The sequence below is a fragment of the Camarhynchus parvulus genome, chromosome 23 (genome assembly GCF_901933205.1).
Source record: "Camarhynchus parvulus chromosome 23, STF_HiC, whole genome shotgun sequence".
NCBI classification, from domain to species: Eukaryota; Metazoa; Chordata; class Aves; order Passeriformes; family Thraupidae; genus Camarhynchus; species Camarhynchus parvulus.
In genome coordinates, this window is record NC_044593.1 from 77,674 (window position 1) to 99,606 (window position 21,933).

Consider the following 21,933-nt stretch of genomic DNA (forward strand, 5'->3'; position numbering starts at 1 on the left):
CATCCCTGGGTAGTACCCAGAGTGGGGAGAGACAGTGGGGTTGGGCTCGGGCGGTGTTGGGCAGGCAGCAGTGGCTGTTCCCAGCACCGGACTCCCCACAGCTGCTTCCTGCTGCCCTATCTGACGGGCGCATCTGGGGAGCTGGGAGCAGTGCTTCCACTGCCACTGCTTCCTGTGCCAACCCCCTGCCCCAGCCACCGTCCTCATCACCTCCCCCCATGGCTGGACAGACCCCACCCTTCCCCTCCCCACCCCTGACACGGTAGCAGCCCCTCTGAGTCCATCTGCACGCTGAGGGGTCTTTTCCCTCCTGGGACCCTTTTGGGGCACCCCCAATGTTACCCCAATGAGCATCACACCCCCATGTTACCCTAAGGGGCCCAAGACCAATCACCTCATGCCATGTGACCCCATAACCCAGGGCCTGTTGAGGGGGTCCGTGAGGGTGTCCCCAGCAGGGTAGGTGCTGCTGTGCCACTACTGGAGATGCACTCACAATTTGGTGCTCAGCCCACCCCTTGCTCTGCTCCCTTCTCTCTCCAAAATCTTTTTGATTCCTGCCTTCCCAAATTGCATCCATCCAAATTGCATCCCTGCAAAAGGAGGAGGAGGATGGGGCTGGGGGTGCAAAGGCTGCAAGTGTGAACAACCCTGGCTGCTGCGGGTGTGGAGACCCTGGGCTCACTCAGAGGAGCCTGGGCCCCGCTGCCACTGCCAGGGTGACAGTGAAGCAACTCCCACAATATCTTCGGGGGGCTGGGGTGCAGCAGCAGGGGGGCAATGGGCACCCAAACCTGGCACTGTCTGCCACAGCCTCCCCCCAGACATGGGATGCTGCAGCCCTGGCATGGTCCAAAGTGGGGAAACAGGCATGGGGAAGAGGAGCCCAGCCTGTATTACGTGGGGGTCCCAGGAGGAGTTCTGCTGCTCCCTGTAATCCCAGCTCCCAATCCCTCCCTTTCTCAGCACCCCAAATTCCTCCCCCCAGTTCCTGCTGTGCTGGAGGATGTGGCTTTGCCAGGCTGCCCTTACTATAATCAGAGGCTGTTACAACTCGTCACACCCCCCACCCTACATTGCTTAGCCCTAAATCACACCAACCCCAGCAACCCTCCTCCAGAAAACCTGACACACATCCCCAAAACCCTTAAACCTCCCAGATCCTCTCCAAAACCCAACACAAGCCCCTGGCCAAGCCATCCATCCCCACTACCCCCAGAAAGCCACATCACCCAGCATCACACAAAAGAGCCCCTCCATGGAAAAACATGGTGGGGGTGGGGGAGAGATGTTTTATATTGGCCTCCATCTGCCCCTAATAAGGCAGGTTTATTTTTAGTGGAGGTGAAAGTCAGAGCCACCAGCTCAAGAGCTTTTTCCACTCACATCTGCATTTGTACAATTTGGGTTTCCTGTTGTGGTTTCGGCGCTTTTCAAACCTGCCCAAATTGTTATTTTCTTTGCTCGGCAAAGAGTGACACAGATCACTCCCTCTGTATCCTCAGTATAAATATCTTGCCAGCATCCCCTGCCCAACCTCCCCTCTCTAACCTCTCCATTCATCTGGCCCCTGACATGCTGATATCTTGGAATGGGGTCCAAGCCTCCTCATGGAGCTGGGATGCTGGTTAAAGTTCAGACTGGACCAAATAATTCCTGTCCTGGATTGTGCCTTTCCAGCCCCAGTGCATGATGAGAAGCCGCTCTTCAGACTCTGAGTAGGGAAACTGAGACAGGGATGGTGTCAGTGCGGTAGTTTGTGGATGGTGGACCAACAAGCCTTTGTTATCATTCTTTCTTTTTCTATTCTTAGCTAGCCTTCTGATGAAATCCTTTCTTCTATTCTTTTAGTATAGTTTTAATATAATATATATCATAAAAAATCAAGCCTTCTGAAACATGGAGTCAGATCCTCGTCTCTTCCCTCATCCTAAGGCTCCTGTGAACACCGTCACACCAGGCTGTGATGGAGGAGCAGGTGAGGGGGGAATGAGAGGGGGTCATGCTGGGTTACCCTCCCCCAGAGGGACCAAAAGCTGCCAGAAAATTCACACGGAGGGGTGGGTGTAGAACACCAAAACCTGTCAAGTTTTTCGTTTTTATAGGTATTGGCAAAGAATTGGAATTTATCTCTAAAACCATTCGGAAAGAATGATTTGGAAAGAATCTATAGATTCTATTGTATACAGGAATGTAGGAAACTCTGACAAGAGATGCGTAGTCGTTTTGAAACCAATGTTATAACATTTTAACCTACGAACGAACCAATCAAGTGCCCTTAAACCGTAAGAACAGCTGCTGGGGCTGAAGGGAATAAATACAAAAGGCTCTCCACCAGCTTCGGCCTCTGCTTCCCTGCCTGCCCCAAAGCGCGTCCAGCCCGGCCCGGGCAGGGGGGCGGTGCTGCCACCTTGTGGGCACAGAGGGGAGCGGTGAAGCACAGTTAGGGGGGCAAAGGGACGTGGCCGGGCTTGAGCGGCCGCCGTGCGGGGCGGTGGCTGGGAAGAACGACAGCGGCGGGGCCGGTTTCGGCAGGCGGCGGAGGCGCGGACGGGACACAGCTGCCATTTCAAGCTGGCGAAGCGCCCGCGTACCAGGACCCTGCATGAGCCGGGTCGGGCTGCAGCCACACTCAAGATGGCGGCCGCGGCAGGACTCCGGCAGAGGCGTCGCCGCCGCTCCCTGCCGCGGTTCGCGGGGGTCCGGTCCCGCTGACCCCGCCAACCGTTTTCTCCCGCCAGGAAAAGCAGCAGAAAATGGCGCTGAGAGCGCGGGATGGGCGTCGGGACCGGGTTGAGGCAGCCGGCAAGAGAAACGCCTGTGTGAGGAGCGGGGGATGCTTAAGGGTACCACAACAAAGATGGCGGCTCGGCCGGGCGTGGCTTCTGCCAGTACCAAAGATTGCGGAGAGGAAATCCAGGAGAAATGGCTACTGGCATCCTGGGCTTGCCAGGCAGGTTTTGTATTTGATTGCAAGGCAGTTTTCCTGCCTCTGCAGGGGGCGAAAACTGGAAAGGAGGGACCAAAAAAGGTCACTTTTACGCCACACCCAAGATGGCGGCTCAGGGCGGCACTCATTTGCCCTCCCAATGATGGCGGCAGTGCGCGCATGCGCTTTGGGTAGGGAGAAGAGGGGGCGGTACAGGAAATACCGGCTCCGTCTGATCGGGGAAGTGCTTTCTCCTGGGTCTGGGCGGCATTGAGGTCACAACGAGTTCCAAATTATCCTTGTGCCTCTCCTGTTGTGACTAAGTCGGTGTTCCCTGAGTGGCTGCGGCTCCCTGCGTGTGGAGGGAAGAAGTCTGTGCTGGAGAATGGGAGGAAGGTCCCTGCTGGTTGCTGTGTCCTCGGTGGGCACAGAACTCTGGCCAGATGGCTTGGTGAGTATTGAAAATGTGAAAAATGCGTATTTTGTGATTGGCTTTTCGCAAATATTAGAATGAATATTATATGTGTTGTGTTAGAAAGTAATGCTGTATTAATTCTCTTAAGTAGTGTGTTAAATAGAGTTTTAGGTTATAACAAAATGTTAAAATAGAAACTATGCTATGTAGGAGACTTTTTTTAAAGAAAGGACTCACAGCGATATAGCAGCCACAGGACACCTGAATCTTCCAGAGAAAAAGAATTTATTGCTCTCTTCAAAGAAATGAACTTCTTCCCGCCTCGAAGGCACTGTCAGGATTCAGAGGAAGAAGCTGATGATGACCAGACAGAATCCTGTATTTGAATGGAATTTATGCATCATGTATAAGATGTATGAATATGCAACAGGCTGTTGTTTTTAAGAGTTAGTTCTTTGTTAACGGGGGTCTTTTTTCGGGCTTATGCTGCCCAGAAAAAGGTACCTGGACGTCCATAACTCTTTGTCTCTATTGTCTCATATTGTCCTAACTTAATTTGTCCAAATTATTATTACTCTAATTGTATCGCTATTTTTATAACCATTTAATTACTGTTAAATGTTTAAAATTTTAAAAACAAGTGATTGGCGTTTTTCACAGGATCAATCCTGCCTCCTTTTCACTGAATTGTTGTAATGAGTCATCAGCTTTTAGCCAGCTTCAGTTCAGTTTCTTTTTCACGATTTTTTTGGTTGTTTTGATCCTGAACTTGCCAAACCCTTAAGTTTGCTAAATTAACCCTGAGAAGGTTCTACAAGCCAATGCTGAGGGGATTGGGGATTGGATAGTTAGGATCTTATGGCCCTTCAAGGGCTGGGTTCACCCCCTGATTTTGGTGCCAAGGGAAACTCCAAGTTAACATGGATCAAAATAGGAAACAGTTCCCTCATCAAAGTCAGCTTTCCAAACCTCTGCTCAGGATCCAGAAGAAATGGGAATGCCCTTGGCAAAAAAGGAGACAAAGCAAGCCTAAAATGCCTGTAAGCAGGAAATCCAGGAGAAATGGCTGATGGCATCCTGGGCTTGCCAGGCAGGTTTTGTACTTGATTGCAAGGCAGTTTTCCTGCCTCTGCACGGGGTGGCACCTGCATCCCACTGGAAAGGGGAGAGAAATAATTCCCCTCCTTCCCTGGCCCAGCCCTGGAGTGGGAGCAGCTTGCCCTTATCCTGGAGTTATCCTGCTCCTGCCCAGCATCCCTCTGGTACCCTCGTGTGCTTCCCGAGCTCCCAGCACTGATGGATCTAAACAAGGAGAGCAATCCCTGTTCCTTCTCTTCTCCATCCTTGATGTTCCCGGGCCCTGCATCTCCCTGGCTATTCCCTGTCTGACTCCTCATCTCCATCCCACCTTCTCCTGGTCGCATCTGAGCCTGAGATGTGTTTAGCAGCAAATCCATTCCTTTGAAGGAAGCCCAGTGCAAAGAGCATCCAGCTGCAAGGTAAGTCTTCCTGCATTTCATTTTTCTCTGTCTGCAGGCTCTGTCTTCCTGCATTTCATTTTTTTCTGTCCAGTTTTGGAGGGTTTCTCTCCGTGCTTTCCTGTGACCCAGATGTGTCCCTTCCTTTGTCCAGATCCAGATCGAGTGCCAAAGGATTGAACAACTGATGAGTGGGGTCTGGGATGAGAATGGTTCTGCTAAAATTGGGGAAAGAATGCTAGAAGAAAAGTGAGCTTCCTTTGAATGTCTGGAATAAAAACACTGGGAAAAGGCACTTTTTAATTCGATTTGGTGCCACCTCCCCTTTTTTTATGGCTAAAACTCCATGGTGAGCAATCCAAGCCAAAAGATGAAATGCAGGAGTCTTTGATTCTGCAGTGAGCTTAACTTCCCTTTTCTCTTCTCTTTCAGGACAGGGAGAACCACTGAACTTGTCCTGGCCTTGCCAAGAGCTTTGGTGTTTGAGCTGCCAAACCCAAACTGGTCCTGATGATGGAGGACTTAAGAAATTACTCAATCCAACTAAATGCTTTAAAAAGGGAGATGGTTTGGTTATAAAAATATTTCTGCCTGAGACTGGGAAGAGTTAAACCCCCCCAGTTCTGCACAACAGCACAAGGATTTTTTAATTCTTTGCCTTTTTTTCCCTTCTTTTGAATGGGTTTGTTTGTTTCCCCTTGGAGACTGCACACACAATAGGCAGATTTTTCAATTAAGCCATTTTTTCCCACTTTTAGTCTTCAATGGAGCCCAGGTGCCAGTTGTTTGCTGCTTGGTTTCTGCCTTCCCTTTCCTGCCTACAGCTTAACCCCTTTCTCTCTTTCCTGCTTTTCGGCCATCACTGCTCATGCAGATGATGCTGGTGCAGATGGCTGATAAATAATTATCAAACAGCTTGGGAATGGTCTGGATCAGGTATCAGTAACATTAAAAAATGCAGCATATGGACCATCAACCAATGAATTTAGCAACAGTTGGATAGTAACTAATCATCTTTCCTTTGAAGCCCTCTTCATAGCATATTTACTTATAAAGGGAAAGCGTTTGGGTTTTATTTTAAAAAATACTACAAATCACCCACAGCCAGCTTAAGTGAGCATGGAAGACTGACAAAGACATTCAACAGTATCAAATGGTGATGGTCCCCAGGGAGCAAAATTAGCCACAGGATTAGAGAGCACTTGCCCATGGCTCAGCCTGCAGTGATGGCAAAACATGGGCTTGATCCCTCACAATACAACATTCCCTGTGGGCCCACATCCCAACCTTTTGCTTAGAGGTAAAGTCCTTTGCAAGCCCAGGACTGCAACCACCAGAACAAACCCACCTGACGGGATGTGGGGGCCCCGAGCCCCCCAGAGCTGGACCCACTGAGGCCATCCCTGATTGTAAATCCAAGTTCATCCCACATGGGAGCAGCAGAGCTCCTCTCAGTGCCCAGGCTCACTAAGGAGCCTGCTCCTGCCCAAATGCATTAAATGTAAACAGCAACCTGGGGCTCCAGTCACACCAGGATGTGGGAATTTGCCCCACGGCTTCCAGTCTCCACACACATCTGGCTCAGCTCCAGACATGCCAGGATTCTTCCAGGCGTGCCATGGGCTTGGCTGTGTTCCTGGAGACCCAAAGATACCTGGGGTGACCCGTCAGACAGGCTGGGAACTGAAGAGGGGGTGACAGATGACAGGGACCATGCCCTCTCTCCGTCCCAGTTCTCCCAGTCCCGTGGCCCCACAGCTGCCAGCGCATCCTCCTGCTGCCACCTGGCGGCCACAGAACATTCGGACACAGCTGGGACCAGGACAGCGCCCCAAAACGCAGCCACCTGTCCCGACTGTCCCTATGGGAGAACTGCCCAGCCCTCCAAAGCGCAGGAAAAGCCTGGGTTTATCAAAACTCAGTTTATTCCAAATGTTAAAAGATTTTTTTTTCCTTTCTGCCTTGATTAATCAACCAAAATACATTTTCTTTTTTAAAAAAATCCAACCCCTTTGGAACCATTGTATAACCCCAGACACCCCAGAACCCCCTCCCCAGCCACAACCCATCCCTCTCCTATTGCTATAATTTAACTTTTTGCAGAGGCCTCCTCACTCCAGGTACCTGGAAGGTACCTCCTATAAGGAGAGGAAAGAGCAGGCTGGGCACAGGAATCAAGACCAGTTAGACCAGGGAGGCAATGGGGAGGAGGAGTCCTGTTGTTTCCAGCAACTCCATGCACAGCTTGGGGTCTGGGTGTCTGCTCATCAAGGCCCTAACAGCAAATGAACCTCCTTTCTCAGCAAGTGAAAGAGAAAAAAATTAAAGTAACAATGTTCCCACTCGTGGTTGGGTTTCCAAAGGCAATGGCCAAGAGGGGGTGGCCAGGACTGTGAAAAGTACCATGAGGTGGCTGCTCCAGGCCATGGGGAGTGGGGAACCTGCTCCTGGCCTCACTGCCAGGCAGGGCTCAGCTTGAGGGGATGGGAGGCAGGAGCCTCCAGCGGTCACACTGTGCTAGGCATCATCCAGCAACATTCTCCCTCACCAGGCAGAATTTCCCCACAGCAGTCACAAGCTCTGGATTAGAGGATAGAGCTTCCTGGGCACATTCCTGCTGGCCTCAGATCCACCTGGAAACAGGCTCAGAGGGGTTTGGGGGGTGGCAGCAGACAAATCCAGAGGTGATTTAGTTGAAGGGGGTGGAAGAGCATCCAGATGTAGGGAACATGGGGACCTCAGGGAGACTATTACCCAAACCTGATTGCAGAGTGAAGAACAAAACCCTCAGCTTTGCTGGGCCAGGAAATGTTAAAAAAAAAACAGATGAGAAGAAGTGGAAATCCATCCAGGCACAGAACTGGGATCAGTTTAGGACCAAGCTGACCCGGGGAGCTGACAGAGCACTGGGCACCACAGGAAAACAGACAAACGCTTGCAGAGAGAACCCACGGGCACCCTGTTCCAGCCACGCAGGTGCTGCTGGGCCAAGCTCCATGAGCCTCCTGCCCTCCCCAAGTAATCGGCTCCCCAACCCAGGCAGAAGTTGTGGGGGGTCTGGGGGTGCTGTGATTCCGCTGGGTCCAGCTGCAGTGTCGCTTCATCAGCTCTGCTCCTTGTCACTGACCAGCAGCACAGTGTGCTGCCCACCGCTGGACACGGCCAGCACCCGCCGGTTCTCCAGCTGCTTCCCTGTCATCTCCACGGGGCTCCAGACATCATCCTCCTCTCCGGTGCCCAGCTGGTAGTTAGTGCCCATTCCCCACGCAAACGCTCGTCCTGCAACAGAGGTGAAAGCAAGCTTTGAGCTCCCAGTTGTTGCACAATGGGAAGGCGACCTCGCACCCAGACAGTGCATTTCTATGAGTCCACAACACAAGCAGGAGGAAGAGAACGAGCACTTGCAACTCAACAGGTGTTCCATCATAGAGCCAAGGAACTTTCATCCCTTTGCGGGAGAAAAATAAACCCACAGCCCACTCCAAACCTTCCTTCCTGCGGACACTGCACACAGGCAGATGCAGCATCTGAGCACGGAGGTCTGGCATTGGCAGAGTCAGAGAAGAGACTGCCAGGCCAACAACCCCGTCCTGGTAAACACTGCATGACCAACCCTGCTGCCCACAAACAGGCCCACAAACACATCTGAGCAGCCACTGCCCAGCTGCCCCCAGGAGATAGGCAGCAGGACCTGGCTCCAGTCCCAACCCAGCTGGCAATGTGTGGTGACAGTGTGCAGGGCTGGATGGAGGAATGAAGCAAGTGCAGAAGGCAGGGTTCCCAAGCCCTGGTACTCACCATCACTGCTGACAGCATAACCAACTGACGCTCCGCAGGCCACCGAGACAATACTGGGGAGCTCCGGGATAACGGTGGGTGTACTCTTCTCCTCTGCCCCTGTCCCAAGGCCCAGCCGGCCATACTCTGCCCTGCCCAGGCTGTAGGCTTTACCTGGAGCACAGCGGACACACAAGACGGGAGACCTGAGCGGGGCAGAAGTTGCAGCAAGGCCAAAGCAGACCAGGACCTCTTCCCAGGCCTGACTCCTGAAGGAGCATTGCTCCTCCACACCACACCCTGAGACCCATCCAGAAGGGGCAGGGTGGGATAGAGACCCTTCAGCTCCCCAAAATCAGTAAGCTGGATAGGTGCAAGAGCAGAGTTCACAACTGAGTCCAGGTTTCTGTTGTCAGCATCCCTTCACTGCAATCTCACACCAACATTGTTTCCTTGAACACTGAGAGGGCTCCAGCACATCACCCTCATCCCAACAGCTCCTTGGCCAGGTTGAGGGCCATGGGATTCCCCCACCCAGCTGTGTGACTCCCAGCCCACCTGTCACAGAGTCACTCACCCTCAGAGTCGACGCAGACCGTGTGGTGCTGCCCGCCAGAGAACCCAACCCAAGACTTGGTGGAGTTCTTGAAGGATGTGAGGTTCTGCGGGGAGAAGCAGGGCTCGGTGTCCTGGGTCCCTGCAGAGTGGGACGCACAAACCCAGGCGGATCAGGTCCATGGGCATGGACAGCTCTGGCACTGAGCCATGCACCCTGGGGCTCACCCTACCAGAGACCAATACAGGTGCCCAGCCCCAAAATCTAATTTCTGCTCAACCCCAGTGGGCACAAGGGCTGGGCCCTAAACCCAGAGCGAGCCCAGTCCCAAAATCTAATTTCTGCTCAACCCCAGTGGGCACGAGGGCTGGGCCCTAAACCCAGAGTGAGCCCCACCCCCATTTCCAGCTCTGGTGCATCCAGTGTTTAGATTCTGGGGCACCCAGCAGCTTCCCCCACCAGGCCAGGGCAGCAGTGGACTGGAAGGAGATCTGGAGAGACATAGGTGAAGCTCACCCAGCTGGTGGTAGTTGGAGAGGCCAAATCCATAGATGTGTCCCTCACGCGTGACGGCGAAGGTGAAATATGCCCCACAGAAAGCATCCTGGAAGCGCATTTTGCTTCTTCTCCCTCTGCCTCTGGCAGGGACAAGCTGGGGGACCAGCATCCGTTCTGGGATAGGAGACAGGGCGTTATGCAAGGACTAAGGATTTACACCCTCCCTGCATCTAAGGATCTGGCTCACTGCATGTACGTCACTGACTACACATAAGCCCTTCAGCATCAGGGACTGGGGCTCTTTGTTCCACTGCAAAGGGCAGACCAAAGCCAAAGGATGCACCTCTGAGAACTAAATCCACTCACCCAGTCCTCGCCGTCCTCCTCGGGTGGCAAAGAGTGCTGGCACTCTGCCCAGCTGGCCCTGCTCACCACAGCCACACGTGAACAGGTCGCCGTCCACTGTCAGCATCACCAAGTGGTCATTTCCTGGGACAGGAAGGAAAAAGAAGTTATGGAGAAGTCTTCAACAAGTCCTCAGGACTGAGATCCCACAGGTAAACCCCAGTTGTCCCAACTTATGGGGTTTACTGCACTTGATACCTCAACACCAATTGTGCCACCACATAAAACTCCAGGATCTCCATCTTCCTGATCCCAGGAATTCAAAGCAGTTTTTCTGGGAAGGCAGTAAGGACACAGGTGTGCCCCAACCTCCCCTGGGCCCCGGACAAGCACCCTGTGCTCAGCTTCCCCTGGCCTCATTACAGAGCAAGTGCTCTGGCCCCACTGGGTCACAGTTCAGGCCACTCTTGGAAGGCATTCTACATCAGACTGGTCAAATATTAACTCAATATGTGAATCTGTTGGGGCTAAGAGGTCTGTTCTCTGGAAGAGTCAGAGATCAGCAAGTACACCCTTGTATCAGGCTTGGAACAAGCCAAGAGGGAGGAAAAGTTCATGGACGTTCCTCAAGGGTTGTGACAACCTTGTGTACCTGCCTGACCCTGCACATCCCAGGGCCCTGCTTGTGGAAGGGGGTCACAGCTGGTCTGTGAGTCAGAGAGAGTTAGATGAAGAAGAGAAGCTGATAAGAGTCACCTTTGCCCCTGAAAGGAGTCCTACCAAGGCTGTCATCATGGAAATGGAGAAGAAAAGATAAACAAGGGGTCCTGCAGTTAGATCTTGACAGAAAACAGTGGTGTTGACCGCCTTGCACCAATGAACATTATGTTGATTTATTGTGGCCAATGAATGTATAAACTTTGTGAGAGGATATAAAAAGACAGCATGCTGTTAAAATAAAAGAGAGAAGCTTTCTTAAATACACGGTGTTCTTCTGTTTGTTAGGACCATCTCAACAACGACACCTGCTCACCTGAAACTATTTTAACAACAGGCGTATTGAGCTGGAGCAGCACAGGAACGGAGCTCGTCTTCATGGGCTCCAGCAAGCCAATCACTCCATTGTTATCCTGAGGGAAGAGAGAGACACAGGGATCAGCCACAGGAGCAGCAGCCACCAGTGGAGCTTCCAGCATCTGAGGACTCAGCGTACCCGGAAGGAGCCCCAGACAAAGACCCTGCCATCCTCAGTCAGCGCGGCCGTGTGGCTGTCCCCCGCCGACACCTGCACCACCTTCTCCTGCAGCTCCACCAGCCCTGGAGAGCTCTCAGACCCTTCAGCCGAGGTGTCGCGTCCCAGGGCACCTTCATCATTGCAGCCAAAGGTGTAGATCTGCAGATCGGGTGCAAGTGGTCAGGATGGAGCACAGAGGGGCAACAGGCTGAGTATGAAGTCAGGGGACAGAGTCGCGAGGCTGAATTATTACAGAATCACAGAATGGTCTGGGATGGAAGGGACCTTAAAGCTCATTTCAGTCCACCCCACGCAATAGGCAAGAACACCTTCCACTAGATCAGGTTGCTTTAAATCCTGTCCAGTCTGGCCTGGAATACTTCCAGGGATGAGGTATTGTCATCTCATTGCGAAGCTCTCATACCTTCTCGATGATTTCTCAGAGGTAGCTCCTTGCAGCACTGACTCCTTCTTCCTCACAGCACAGCCAAACTCCAAGTCTCTCCTCACCCAGCTAACCCACTCTTTTATAGCACTCATCCTTATTAGACACAGCTGTGGCCTGTTAAGGGCAGGCCTGTTCCTAATCTTTGGTAATTAGTACAGCTGCAACTCCTCAGGGGTGAGATTGCCTTCTGCACTATCTTTATTTTCTTACATTCTATTCCCCCCACAATGAGGCAGCCACAGCTTCTCTGTACCAAAGGCTCACCACCTTCACAGGGAAGAACTTCCCAACATTGTATCTAAAATGGCAGTGTCACCCATCTACTCTCTGTCAGTGTGACGCCATTTGCCCTTGACCTATCAGTCCATGCTCTTATCCTAAGCCCCTCTCCAATTCTCTCGTAGGCCCCTTTCAGGTGCTCCTTTTGACCCCCTAAATTTTGTGGTCCACGAGACCACAAAAATGGTCCATGCTCACCCCTAGAGCTGGAACAAGATGTGGGCAGAACAGTGGCTGATTCCTACCCCCTGCTCCAGAACACATCCCAGAACCCACTGCACTTACCTTTCCAGTCTGGCTGAGGCACACCGTGTGCATCCCTCCAGCTTCCACCTGCACCACCATCTCCGGCAGTGTGACCAGAGCTGGCTTCTTCCTCTCCATGATGTCTTCACCCAGACCCAGCTGCCCGACATTACCCTGGCCCAGTGTCAGCACCAGCCCAGGCTGTGAGCAATGTGATGGGTGGCTGACTGCAGGGTGGGAGAGGGAGAAAGAACATGTCAGGGTACAAGTTTCCTGGTAAAAATCACCCCTGGGAAAGTGGAAGGAAAATTCCAAGGGATTTTTCTTACCTTTAACCTTTTTTGTCTCAGTAGATTCTTCTTCTGGCACCAAGATCTTCATTCTGCGTTTTGCTGGCATTTTGGAATCTAAATGCCAGAAAGAGCCAATGTTACCCTGGCCCAGCATCAGCACCAGCCCAGGCTGTGAGCGATGCGATGGGTGGGTGACTGCAGGGAGGGAAGGGGAGAAAGAGCATGTAGGGGTACAAGTTTCCTGGTGAAAATCACCCCTGGGAAAGTAGAAGGGAAATTCCAAGGGATTTTTCTTACCTTTAACCTTTTTCATCTCAGTAGACACTTCTTCTGGGACCAGGATCTGCACTCTGCGTTTTCCTGGCATCATGGAATCTAAATGCCAAAAAGAGCCTGTAAGGAGTCACCCACCTGGTGAACCAGGCTGTTTACTGTCTGGGGTGCCTCCTCACACCCTAAAAAACCACCTTAGGGACTGGTGTCTGAGTTGGGATTTGAACACTGATCCCTTCTCCTACTCTGGGAAAATATAAAGTTTTCCCTTGTACGTTTTATCCATACTCTCTATTTTATGTGAACGTCTCCAGATTTCAGGTCCAGGCAGGCGAGGAGAGAGGGAAGGGGAAAAGAAAGGAGAATGAAAACGGGAAAGGGGGAAAAGGGAAGAATCGGAGCCAAGCCGTACCTGCGTCCTCACCCCCTGCCCCGTTCCGCATGGCCCGAGCACGGCCCCCGCCCCTTCCCGCCGTTCGAATTCCCCGCGGCGCCGCCCCACGTGGGGCCGCGGAGGCCACAGCCCGGACCGGCGGCTCCTCCCGCCGCCTGCAGCTTCTCCCGCTGGCCGGTAGGCTGCGCCGAGGACGGCCCCGGGCCCGCCGGGACCCCCGCGATCGCCCCCGTGTCCCCATGCCCGCCCCGCCGGTGCCTCCCGCCGCTCTCCCGGCTCGACCCCACCGCGCTCCCTCACCGCCCGCCGGCGCCGCCGCTCTCCGCTCTGCGCATGCGCGCGCCGGCTCCTCGCGGCGCTGCGCCCCCTGGTGGCCGGCGGTCCCGCGCGGCCACGGCACTGCTCCCGCCGGACAAGGGGACAGAAGGACGGAACGAGGACAGCTGGGACAGGATAAGGGGACAGAGGGACGGAACGAGGGCAGGTGGGGCAGGACAGGCCGACAGAAGGACGGAAGGGGCACAGGTGGGGCAGGACAAGGGGACAGAAAGACACAGAAGGGCAGGCAGCACAAGGCGGCTGGCAATACGCTGGCCCACAGACAATAAATCCGTGTCACTAACTCATCCTGCTTCTAACCTGCAGAGATGCCTCCAGCCTCCCAGGCCGCAGCCAGCCGTGATGGAACAGAGCTGCTGCAAAGAATGGTAAATACGCTGAACAATGATAACGGAGTATGGAAATGCGGCAAGTCTGCGACACCACCTTCTCCAGCAACCTACTGCTGCAAAGTGGAAACACTTTTAACTCTTGAAACAGGAACTAGACCAAACTTCTTCGGTTGATGGGAGGGCAGCAAACTTTAGAGTTTCCCCTTCATCCAATGCGACTACCCTTATTCCAGTGATTAACTCTGCTGTTCCAGTCCGAAGGCCTGCATTTGGCCATATTAGCCTTTACTAATAAAATCATGTTGCTAATTAACATCTTGGCTGGTACGGCGGCCTTTGTCTGCTTATCTACAGACCGCGATCCCCAGGGGTCACCCACAGCGCATGAGATTGGAAAACCTTGGAGATGCACCACCATTATTTATCCCAGGCTCATGCTGGGACTTGATACACAGCCACTCCCTGATGTTTTCCCGGGCCACGTCATGGCCAAGGACAGGACATCTGGGAAACTGCTGACACCTATTTCACTGGACCCACAGCAGCACCTCCCCTAAAGCCCCCATCAGCAGCACTCCCCTTTAGAAGGGCAAGGGAAAAACGTGTGATCCCCCTCCCTGCTTCCCCCCACCCCGGGGTAACGAGCCCATCAACCCTGCTCGACTTAGCCCTTAATATGAAGGTTTTGTGCCCAAACCCGGACTGAAAGTAGGATCTCTTCCTAATCCAGCACCAATAGAGTGCCACACAGCATTTCTACACTTTTTCGAAATGGTTTAGCAACAAACAAGAATTATACTTCCACACAGGAGAAGCACCACCCAGGGCATGAAGTTTCCCTTAATATTCAGCTCACCAAAAACACACACCAAGCCATAGCCAAATTCAGTTTATTGAGTTGTCTACTGTAGATAGGTACAGATTTGGACATCAACACGAAAGCAAGAGCTGTATTTCAGGGCCTAAACACACAAACTGCGGCTACCACCCCACATCCTGTAATATAATCCACCCATTTTCAGTATCACCTTCCCTGTAATATCCTGGCCCCACAAGGTCAAATCGACTGGAAGCTTCTTTAGTGTATTCCACAGGACAGCACACGCCTTATTTTCTTACCCCTTATACTTCCCTCAACCCCCCTTCCTTAGTTTGAAGCATCCCCAAAGCAGCCCTTTGCCAGCCAGACCAGCCAACCCCGCAGCCCGCGGACTGCCTTTCCTTCCCGTGCAGCCCACCCATAACGTGTGTAACTCCAGCTCCACAAAATCCAGCAAGTGCACGTCCCATCAAGGGACCAGGCCACCGGTTATTTTTTGTACTCTAAGCATGTGCTTTAAAAGACCACTAAATTCACGCACCCCTGCTTCCACAGCGTTTTGATTTCTGCGGCTACATTTTTATTACACATAGTGCGCTAACAGGAACTAGGTAACCACCTAACTTAGGCAAACTCTTTAATATACTCACCGTCTCCCACTAAAGGCGGATTTTCTTTGACACTTCACCCCAGCAGATTCTGCAATATTTTAGGAAAGAGAAAAGTATTTTTCCTGCTTTTTTCTCGTGTCCAACAATATACCAGTAGAGCTTTAAGTTCAGCACACACTTATCTGCAGTGTTTTTTTCTGTCTCAGACTAATGATCTTTTTTGTTTCCCCTTAAGACTCAGGAATTTCTTTACCCCATCTATTCAAAATGGAACGTAATCGTCAGATCTAGGAGCCTCCAACCCACGTCGTCCGGAATGAAATTTTATCACTAAACCAACCCATTATTCTAGAAACATCTTTGAAATACACAGAATATTACATTTTTAACGCGATTACCTTTAAAAATCGCGTTTCACTCCAACTTTTTCAATTTTGGCACTGGAAATGAAAAAAATATACTTTAAGGATTTGCTCAGGAGGTTGTGTTTTTTTTGTTTCTCCCTCCCAGCTCGGCACGTCTCCCCCGTCCCACCCCGTGTGGCAGTGTTTCCTGCATGGTTTGTCTCCTCTGTCATGGCCCAAGGGCTCAGAGAAGCAGTAGGAATATGCAGGCTGCAGGCTCGGGGCCCGGCTTGCTCTCCAACGTCGTGGAAAGGGACTATACGTCACGGGCCCGAGGGCCTGCGCTCCCATGCGCCACATGGACAGAGCCGAGAGAGAGCGACTTCTCCGGATATCCACGTTGGACCTTCACTTTAAACATTTATAACCACCTTGCCCGTCCCAGTTCCGCCGACCACGCGGCGGGGCCACGTGAAAGATACTCACGTTCGAGCGAACTGGGCAAACCAAGCTTAAACAGGCTTTGGTGGAACCTGTAGGAAAAGGAAATGGCTCTGAGGGACGGCTGAAGTGGCGCGGGCTGACTCCGCAGCACCCACAGCCATGTGCAACTCACAGCGTAGTTCAGAGGTAAAACGGGAATGGCGCGGGCACCCGCTGACCCCGCAGCGCTGCGCGGCCAGCACGACCCCGCGCCACCGCAAGAAAAAGGGTTTAAAGGGTAAAAACGGTTAAAAGGGTAAAAGCGCCTACCTGCACAACCAACCGCTCCGCATGGCGAAAGAGGCCGAGTGAAACCGCGCGGCGCTTTTTATAGTACAGGGAGGCGGGGCTAAAATGCGCGCATGCGTGCCGTGCGGGGGCGGGGACAGGCCGTATATGGGCATAGGGGACGGGGCCAACACCCAGCGGAAAGGGCGGGGCCTGCCGCGCCTGCGCAATGGCTGGAAGGGTGGTTGGTACATGCGCAGTCGGAAGGGCGCGAAAAGCTGCGGCTTCAGGGGAGCCGCCACCGCGCTCCACCCATCCCCTCAGGAGCCGCCGGTCAGGCTCCTGCTGAGAGCAGGGGAAAAGACGACCACACAAGCAGGGTTTAAGAAAAAAAAATTCTAAAATACTTTTATTTAATAATTAAAATCTGTTGTTGCGGAGACTGATATACAATGTAATGGCGGCTGTACAGGGGATGCCTGAGGGAAGAGCCCCCAGCAGATGCTGGGCCATGTGGTCTGTGAACAAGACAAAGCTCTTCTCCCCCTCCCCACCCCAAACCCCCGCACAAGGTGGCATCTCACAGATAGTTTAGTTTTGTGCATAATACAGCAGTGGCCCTACCAGATTTTTTTTGAAACCCGCACTGAGGAAGAATTTTTCTCTCAGAAGAGAAATACCATCTTTTTAAGGTCACTTTTTAAACCTATTCTTCCCCTCCTTTTGACCCACACAGTGAAACGATCAAGTTTCCAGTAGGTTTAGCTGTAAAAATGAGAAAAAGGCAAGCTTCAACCCTGATTTGGGAGAGTAAAAAACATTTGAGAGAAAGCCACAATAAAAAGGACTGACTACTCTCACAGTTTCCCCAAATTAAAAAGTTTTAAAAAGGCAACAGTAATTTTTCCTGGTTCTGTAATTTGTTAAACAAGCCTAAATATCTCAAGATCTGTTATTAAGATCACAGCAAATGTGAGAGAGTGCAGAGCATTTATACATATGTTGGGGTAGGGGTTTTTTTCTTTTTTTTTAACAAAAAGATGCAGCATATGTTAATATCTACACAATTCCCTTCCAGGACAACAAACCGTTGGTCAGTAGTGATTCAGGGCATTAAGGACATGACAAAAAAGCAAAACACCCAAAACATAGCGAGTGCCATGTCAGTTGTCTGCCAGGGTTCTCTGTACACAGCTAATACACACACATTCACTTCTGAGCACATGCTCTCCTCAGCTTCCCAGCATCAGAGCTGCCTTTGTTTTTAATCTCCCCTCCTGACGGAAAGGAGAAGGAAATGAGGAATTGCACTCCCCACGACAAGTCTGTACAGCTTGGGGAGGAAGGGGTCGCTCCCCTGGGCGCGGTCTCCTGGCAGAGTCGTATTGCTGAGCCACACGAGGTATAGTGTCAGTTCCAGCCTGATAGCATGAGAGATGTGTTTGTTCCAGTGAAATGCTACATTCAGACAGGATTCCCCTTCCCTGGCTGAAAGCCCTTTTCTGGATATGTTTGGAAGGCAAATCTTGCAAGAGCTGAGTTTCCACCCTCACTGTATTGCCTGGAAGAGGGATGCAGAGAACTTCCAGCCCTCGTGGGTTTCTTGCTCCCTCCTTGGAATATTATGGTCGATGGTATCTGAAAGCCAAGTGAAAAATCTGAGTGTTATCCTTGGAACTCAGGTTAAACGGTTACTTGGGCACTACAGATGGCCAAAGAGAGTAAATTGAATTATTATCTCAGAACTCTCAGCCCTCAGGGAAGCTGTGAACATCAAATAATTTCACTTCCTGTGCTCTGCGCTCAACTTTGCCACACAGAGCTGGAAGGAATCACTTGGGCCACGATCCAGACCTGACTACACAGATGACATCCAAGGTAGCTCATTAGCAAGTTGTTTTCTGGCTATGGCTGCACATCTCTAGACCCAGAAAAGCTCACTCCAGCTGCAGCTTCACACTAGTTACAGATGGTCACTGAGCCTCCAGGATGGAAGCCCCAGTTTAAGGAAAACCAACCCACTTTGTGTCTGCTGCTGCTCCAGTCACCCCCCAGGACTCAGACAGAAAGGGACATTCAATCTCCAACAGCTGCACAAATAATTCTTCTAAGGTTTTAGTGTTTTGCCACTGAGTACTGTCCTTGCAGCACAGCTCTGACAGCTCTAAAAGGTGGAAAACTCTTGCTAACACATTCTCACCTCGTGAACTGCTTGCTCTCCTCGTGCACTTCCATTTCACAGCTCTTAAACTCATTCAGCTCCTTCCTGATGGCTGCCTGCACAGAGAGGGAGATTTTTTTGGGAAGGGCTCAGAGAAAGATTGGAGCAGCCACCCCAGTTTTCACAGTCCATTAATGCCAAGCTGAATTTAATCTGCCCTCCCTGATGAGGGCTGGGCAATGCCCAGAGGTGGCCTGGGAGGACAAGGACAGGTAGTTCCCTGCCAGTTTATTGAGCCTGCAGGGAACAGCACTGCCATGATCAATACTCAGTATCCTTGCTGGGTCAGGAAAAGAGAGTGGGACTGGGGAAGGGTCTGGAGCACCAAGAGCAGCTGGGCGGGGTGGGGGGCTAAGCATGGAGAAAAGAAGGCTCAGGGGGATCTTCTCACTCTCTACAACTCCCTGACAGGAGGGCAAGAGAGCTGGGGGTTGGTCGCTTCTCCAGGTAACAAGTGACAGAACAAGGGGAAACTGCCTCAGGCTGAGGCAGAGGAAGTTTAGATGAGATACAAGGAAAAATTTCTTCATAGAAAGGGCTGTAGTAGAACCACCATCCTAGGAACTGTTCAAAAAGGTGCAGATGGGGCGCCTGGGGACATGGTTTACTGGTGAACATGGTAGTGCTGGGTAAACAGTTGGACTCCATCATCTTCAAGGGCTCTTCCAACCTTAACGATTCCATGATTTTATGATTCTTACATCACTCAGAAACTGAGGCAGAAGCCATGCAAGGCTTTCAGACTGTGCCCACCTGGGCTCCACCTTGCCATGAGGCAGCAGGAAGCAGAGCTGGGGTAGCACATGCAAGTGAAGGCACACAGGAGGGTTGGCAGAGGGAAAGGTGAAGAGGTGAAGCCAGAGGAACAGAGCAAATCTCCTTGGCTCACACCTGTTTGTGTGGGCCACCCTGGCTGGCTCCTCTTCCCATGTGGGGACAGGAGACTCTCAGTTACCTTGTCAGCTGGAGTCAGCTTTGTCCATGGCTTATCTGCCCGCCGGTCATAGTCTTGAGCATCTGTTACTTCCACATATTCATTAAACCTCAGGATCTTCCTGGCCTGCAGCTCTGCCACTGTAGGCCTTTGGCTAAGCTGAACACCAGGAAAAACAAAGGAGGTTAGTCTGAGCCTTGTCCACAAAGCAGATCCAGGACTAGGCACCCCAAGCAAAACTAAAACTAGCTCCCTCACTGTGCCTTAAGCACAGACACTACCAGAGCCTGCCTGCAAGGGAATAGGTAAACCTCTTACAGACTGGATACTCACACTGAGATCACAAAGCCAGGCTAGGGCAGAACCTGGGCCACACTGTCATGTTGTGGGAACAGCCGCTACAAGGGTGAGCCCTGCATGACAGCCCTAAACACAGCTTCAGCAACGGCAGCACTCACGCTTCACACCCACAGGCCTTGGGGAAGCTTTTCCCAGCCATGAGCAACAATCACAAGTAACTTGGATGTAAGAGATAAAAGCAGCTGTTATTTTAGAAGCGGATTTCAGGGAGCCTGATGTGAAGTGGTGGCTGCTGAAGCGCTGTGTTAAAGCAGCCAGGCCAGCAAACCTTTAAAGTATCAGGTGCCAAATTTAGTTCTCATCTCACTTGTTACACTCCCTGCCAGCTCAGATCTGTTCACTGACAAAAACACGGCCCTGGTGCCAATGGCTCACCGTGGGTGACAGTCCACATTCCAAAGTCACTGCAGTGCAAGGGCACTGGGGACACTTACACAAGAGCCCCGTTCTTGGCCCACAGCACGGCACCTGCAGCGTGCTCAGGGCCCCCATGCCCGGCAGCCTGGCCAGGTGGCTGTCACCACAGGAGCCAGCAGTACCTTTCTGGTGAGCCGGCGCTTGATCTCCCGCTTCTCAGCTTGACGGTCAGCTTCATTTTTCGCTGCCAAGGGGGAAAGAAAACATTTTTCATGTAAGCATCACACTTTGAAAAGTGCTTTCTAGGCTTGAACAAAGGACAGTATTGAGCTGGATCCGATTATCTACAGATCTAAAGGCTTAGGGCAGGCAGAGAGTGCAGTACAACTCAATACCCTGTGTCACCTCCTGAACTGGCAGGGCAAATATGCCCCTTACACAGCACCAATGAGTCATTCACCTCAACGATTTAGGGCCATATCGCCAAAATACATCCAAGCCACTGTGCAGCCTGCTCCTTCACAAAGCTATTATAGTTTAAAAGAAAATAACAGCACAGATAAATATTTTAAAATGGAAACTTCCTGAACTGACATTCCCATTTCCTCAAGATGTTTATTTAATACTTTTGCAGAACAAGATATGGCCAAGAGAAACAGTCCTGACCAGCCCAAACAAAAATACCTTTCACAGTCCTTGCTGTGTAACAGCAGAGTCTGAACCAGCCCACACACTCTTCTCTGAGGTGGCAGGCGTGAAACAGCTATTTCATCCATAATCATATGATCACAGAATGGGTTTGGTTGGAAGGGACCCAGTCCCACCCCCTGCCATGGGCAAGGACACCTTCCACTCTCCCAGGTCACTCCAAGCCCTGTCCAACCTGGCCTTGGACACTTCCAGGGATGGGGCAGCCACAGCTTCTCTGGGCAACCTGTGCCAAGGGCCTCACCACCCTCACAGGGCAGAATTTGTTCCTAACATCTACTCTAAATCTCTTTCAATTTAAAACCACGCCACCTGATACATAAAGATGTTAAAAGCAAACTTATGGTATTTCTCTGGACCACCAGAGAAATGCTACTCACGCTGAAGAATGTTCCTCTGTTCCAGTTCTTCTGCAGTTGGTCTCTGACTCAGTCGCCTGAAGAGAAGTATGACAAGTATAGAATGTTGTATCTGGTCACTCATCAATAGCAGATGATGGATGAAACTGCCTGGTTTCAGTGCACTAGACAGCCTTCTCCACACTCCTCACTCACCACTGAGGATCACTGCTGCCCTGTTTTACACTATGCTCTTGTCAAACAGCTGCTCAGCCACTGGCACAGCTTTGGGAAGGGCTATGGGCTCTCCAGCTCAGAAGCAGCTTTGCAAGGAGCTCAGACAGCAGAGCCTGGACTGCCACCAGTCCCCGCTTCATCCACCACCAGCACCCCCCCTGCATCCATCCACACCTTTTTATCCACACCTGTGTTTTACATGTCTGTAATCCTTCAGGTTTTCCCCTCTCAGTCCATTTAACCTCTGAAACAGGGGCCTGTCAGGGGGATATTGTTAACTCCAGGAGGAACTCCCAACTTTTCCAGTGAAGGAGGAACAGCAACACAACCTGCCAGCCCTGCTCCAGCTGCCATGCCCAACCACCCACCCTATTCCAGCACAAGCTGCTTGGACAAGGCACCAACTTTGTGCAATCCCACTCCACACACACTGATCATCATCATCATCATCTGTAC

The 21,933-nt window shown here is 51.7% G+C and overlaps 2 protein-coding genes and 1 non-coding gene across 12 annotated transcripts in view; all 3 read right to left on the bottom strand.

Annotated features, from left to right (window-relative positions):
- Positions 1–5,850: 5,850 nt before the first annotated feature.
- Positions 5,851–16,389, bottom strand: RCC1 (regulator of chromosome condensation 1). 6 transcript variants are annotated; one of them, XM_030964631.1, is made up of 14 exons: positions 16,365–16,389; positions 16,098–16,144; positions 15,666–15,707; positions 15,307–15,355; positions 12,796–12,873; positions 12,535–12,612; positions 12,245–12,432; positions 11,212–11,391; positions 11,032–11,128; positions 10,020–10,142; positions 9,672–9,827; positions 9,177–9,296; positions 8,621–8,773; positions 5,854–8,101 (listed from the first exon to the last, which is right to left on the bottom strand). In XM_030964631.1, the coding sequence occupies exons 5-14, from the start codon at positions 12,866–12,868 to the stop codon at positions 7,926–7,928; spliced, it is 1,344 nt and encodes a 447-aa protein (XP_030820491.1). In that variant the 5' UTR covers positions 12,869–12,873; positions 15,307–15,355; positions 15,666–15,707; positions 16,098–16,144; positions 16,365–16,389; the 3' UTR covers positions 5,854–7,925. The 6 variants fall into 6 exon arrangements, with proteins under 6 accessions (XP_030820488.1, XP_030820489.1, XP_030820492.1 ...); XM_030964633.1 differs by having other exon boundaries at positions 16,098–16,382; XM_030964628.1 differs by lacking the exons at positions 15,307–15,355; positions 15,666–15,707; positions 16,098–16,144; positions 16,365–16,389 and adding an exon at positions 13,184–13,371 and having other exon boundaries at positions 5,851–8,101.
- Positions 15,811–16,015, bottom strand: LOC115912956. The gene has a single exon (XR_004061358.1). It is a non-coding gene; the product is annotated as a small nucleolar RNA SNORA73 family (small nucleolar RNA).
- Positions 16,390–17,344: 955 nt separating the features above from the next.
- PHACTR4 (phosphatase and actin regulator 4) overlaps positions 17,345–21,933 on the bottom strand; it is a 48,428-nt gene continuing 43,839 nt past the window's right edge. For all 5 annotated transcript variants that reach the window (XM_030964615.1, XM_030964611.1, XM_030964612.1 and 2 more), the window contains 5 exons: positions 21,283–21,338; positions 20,377–20,438; positions 19,499–19,636; positions 18,523–18,599; positions 17,345–17,960 (listed from right to left, as the gene is read on the bottom strand). In XM_030964615.1, the coding sequence (XP_030820475.1) occupies positions 17,945–17,960; positions 18,523–18,599; positions 19,499–19,636; positions 20,377–20,438; positions 21,283–21,338 (349 nt within the window). In that variant the 3' untranslated portion in view covers positions 17,345–17,944. The remainder of the gene's footprint in view (positions 17,961–18,522; positions 18,600–19,498; positions 19,637–20,376; positions 20,439–21,282; positions 21,339–21,933) is intronic.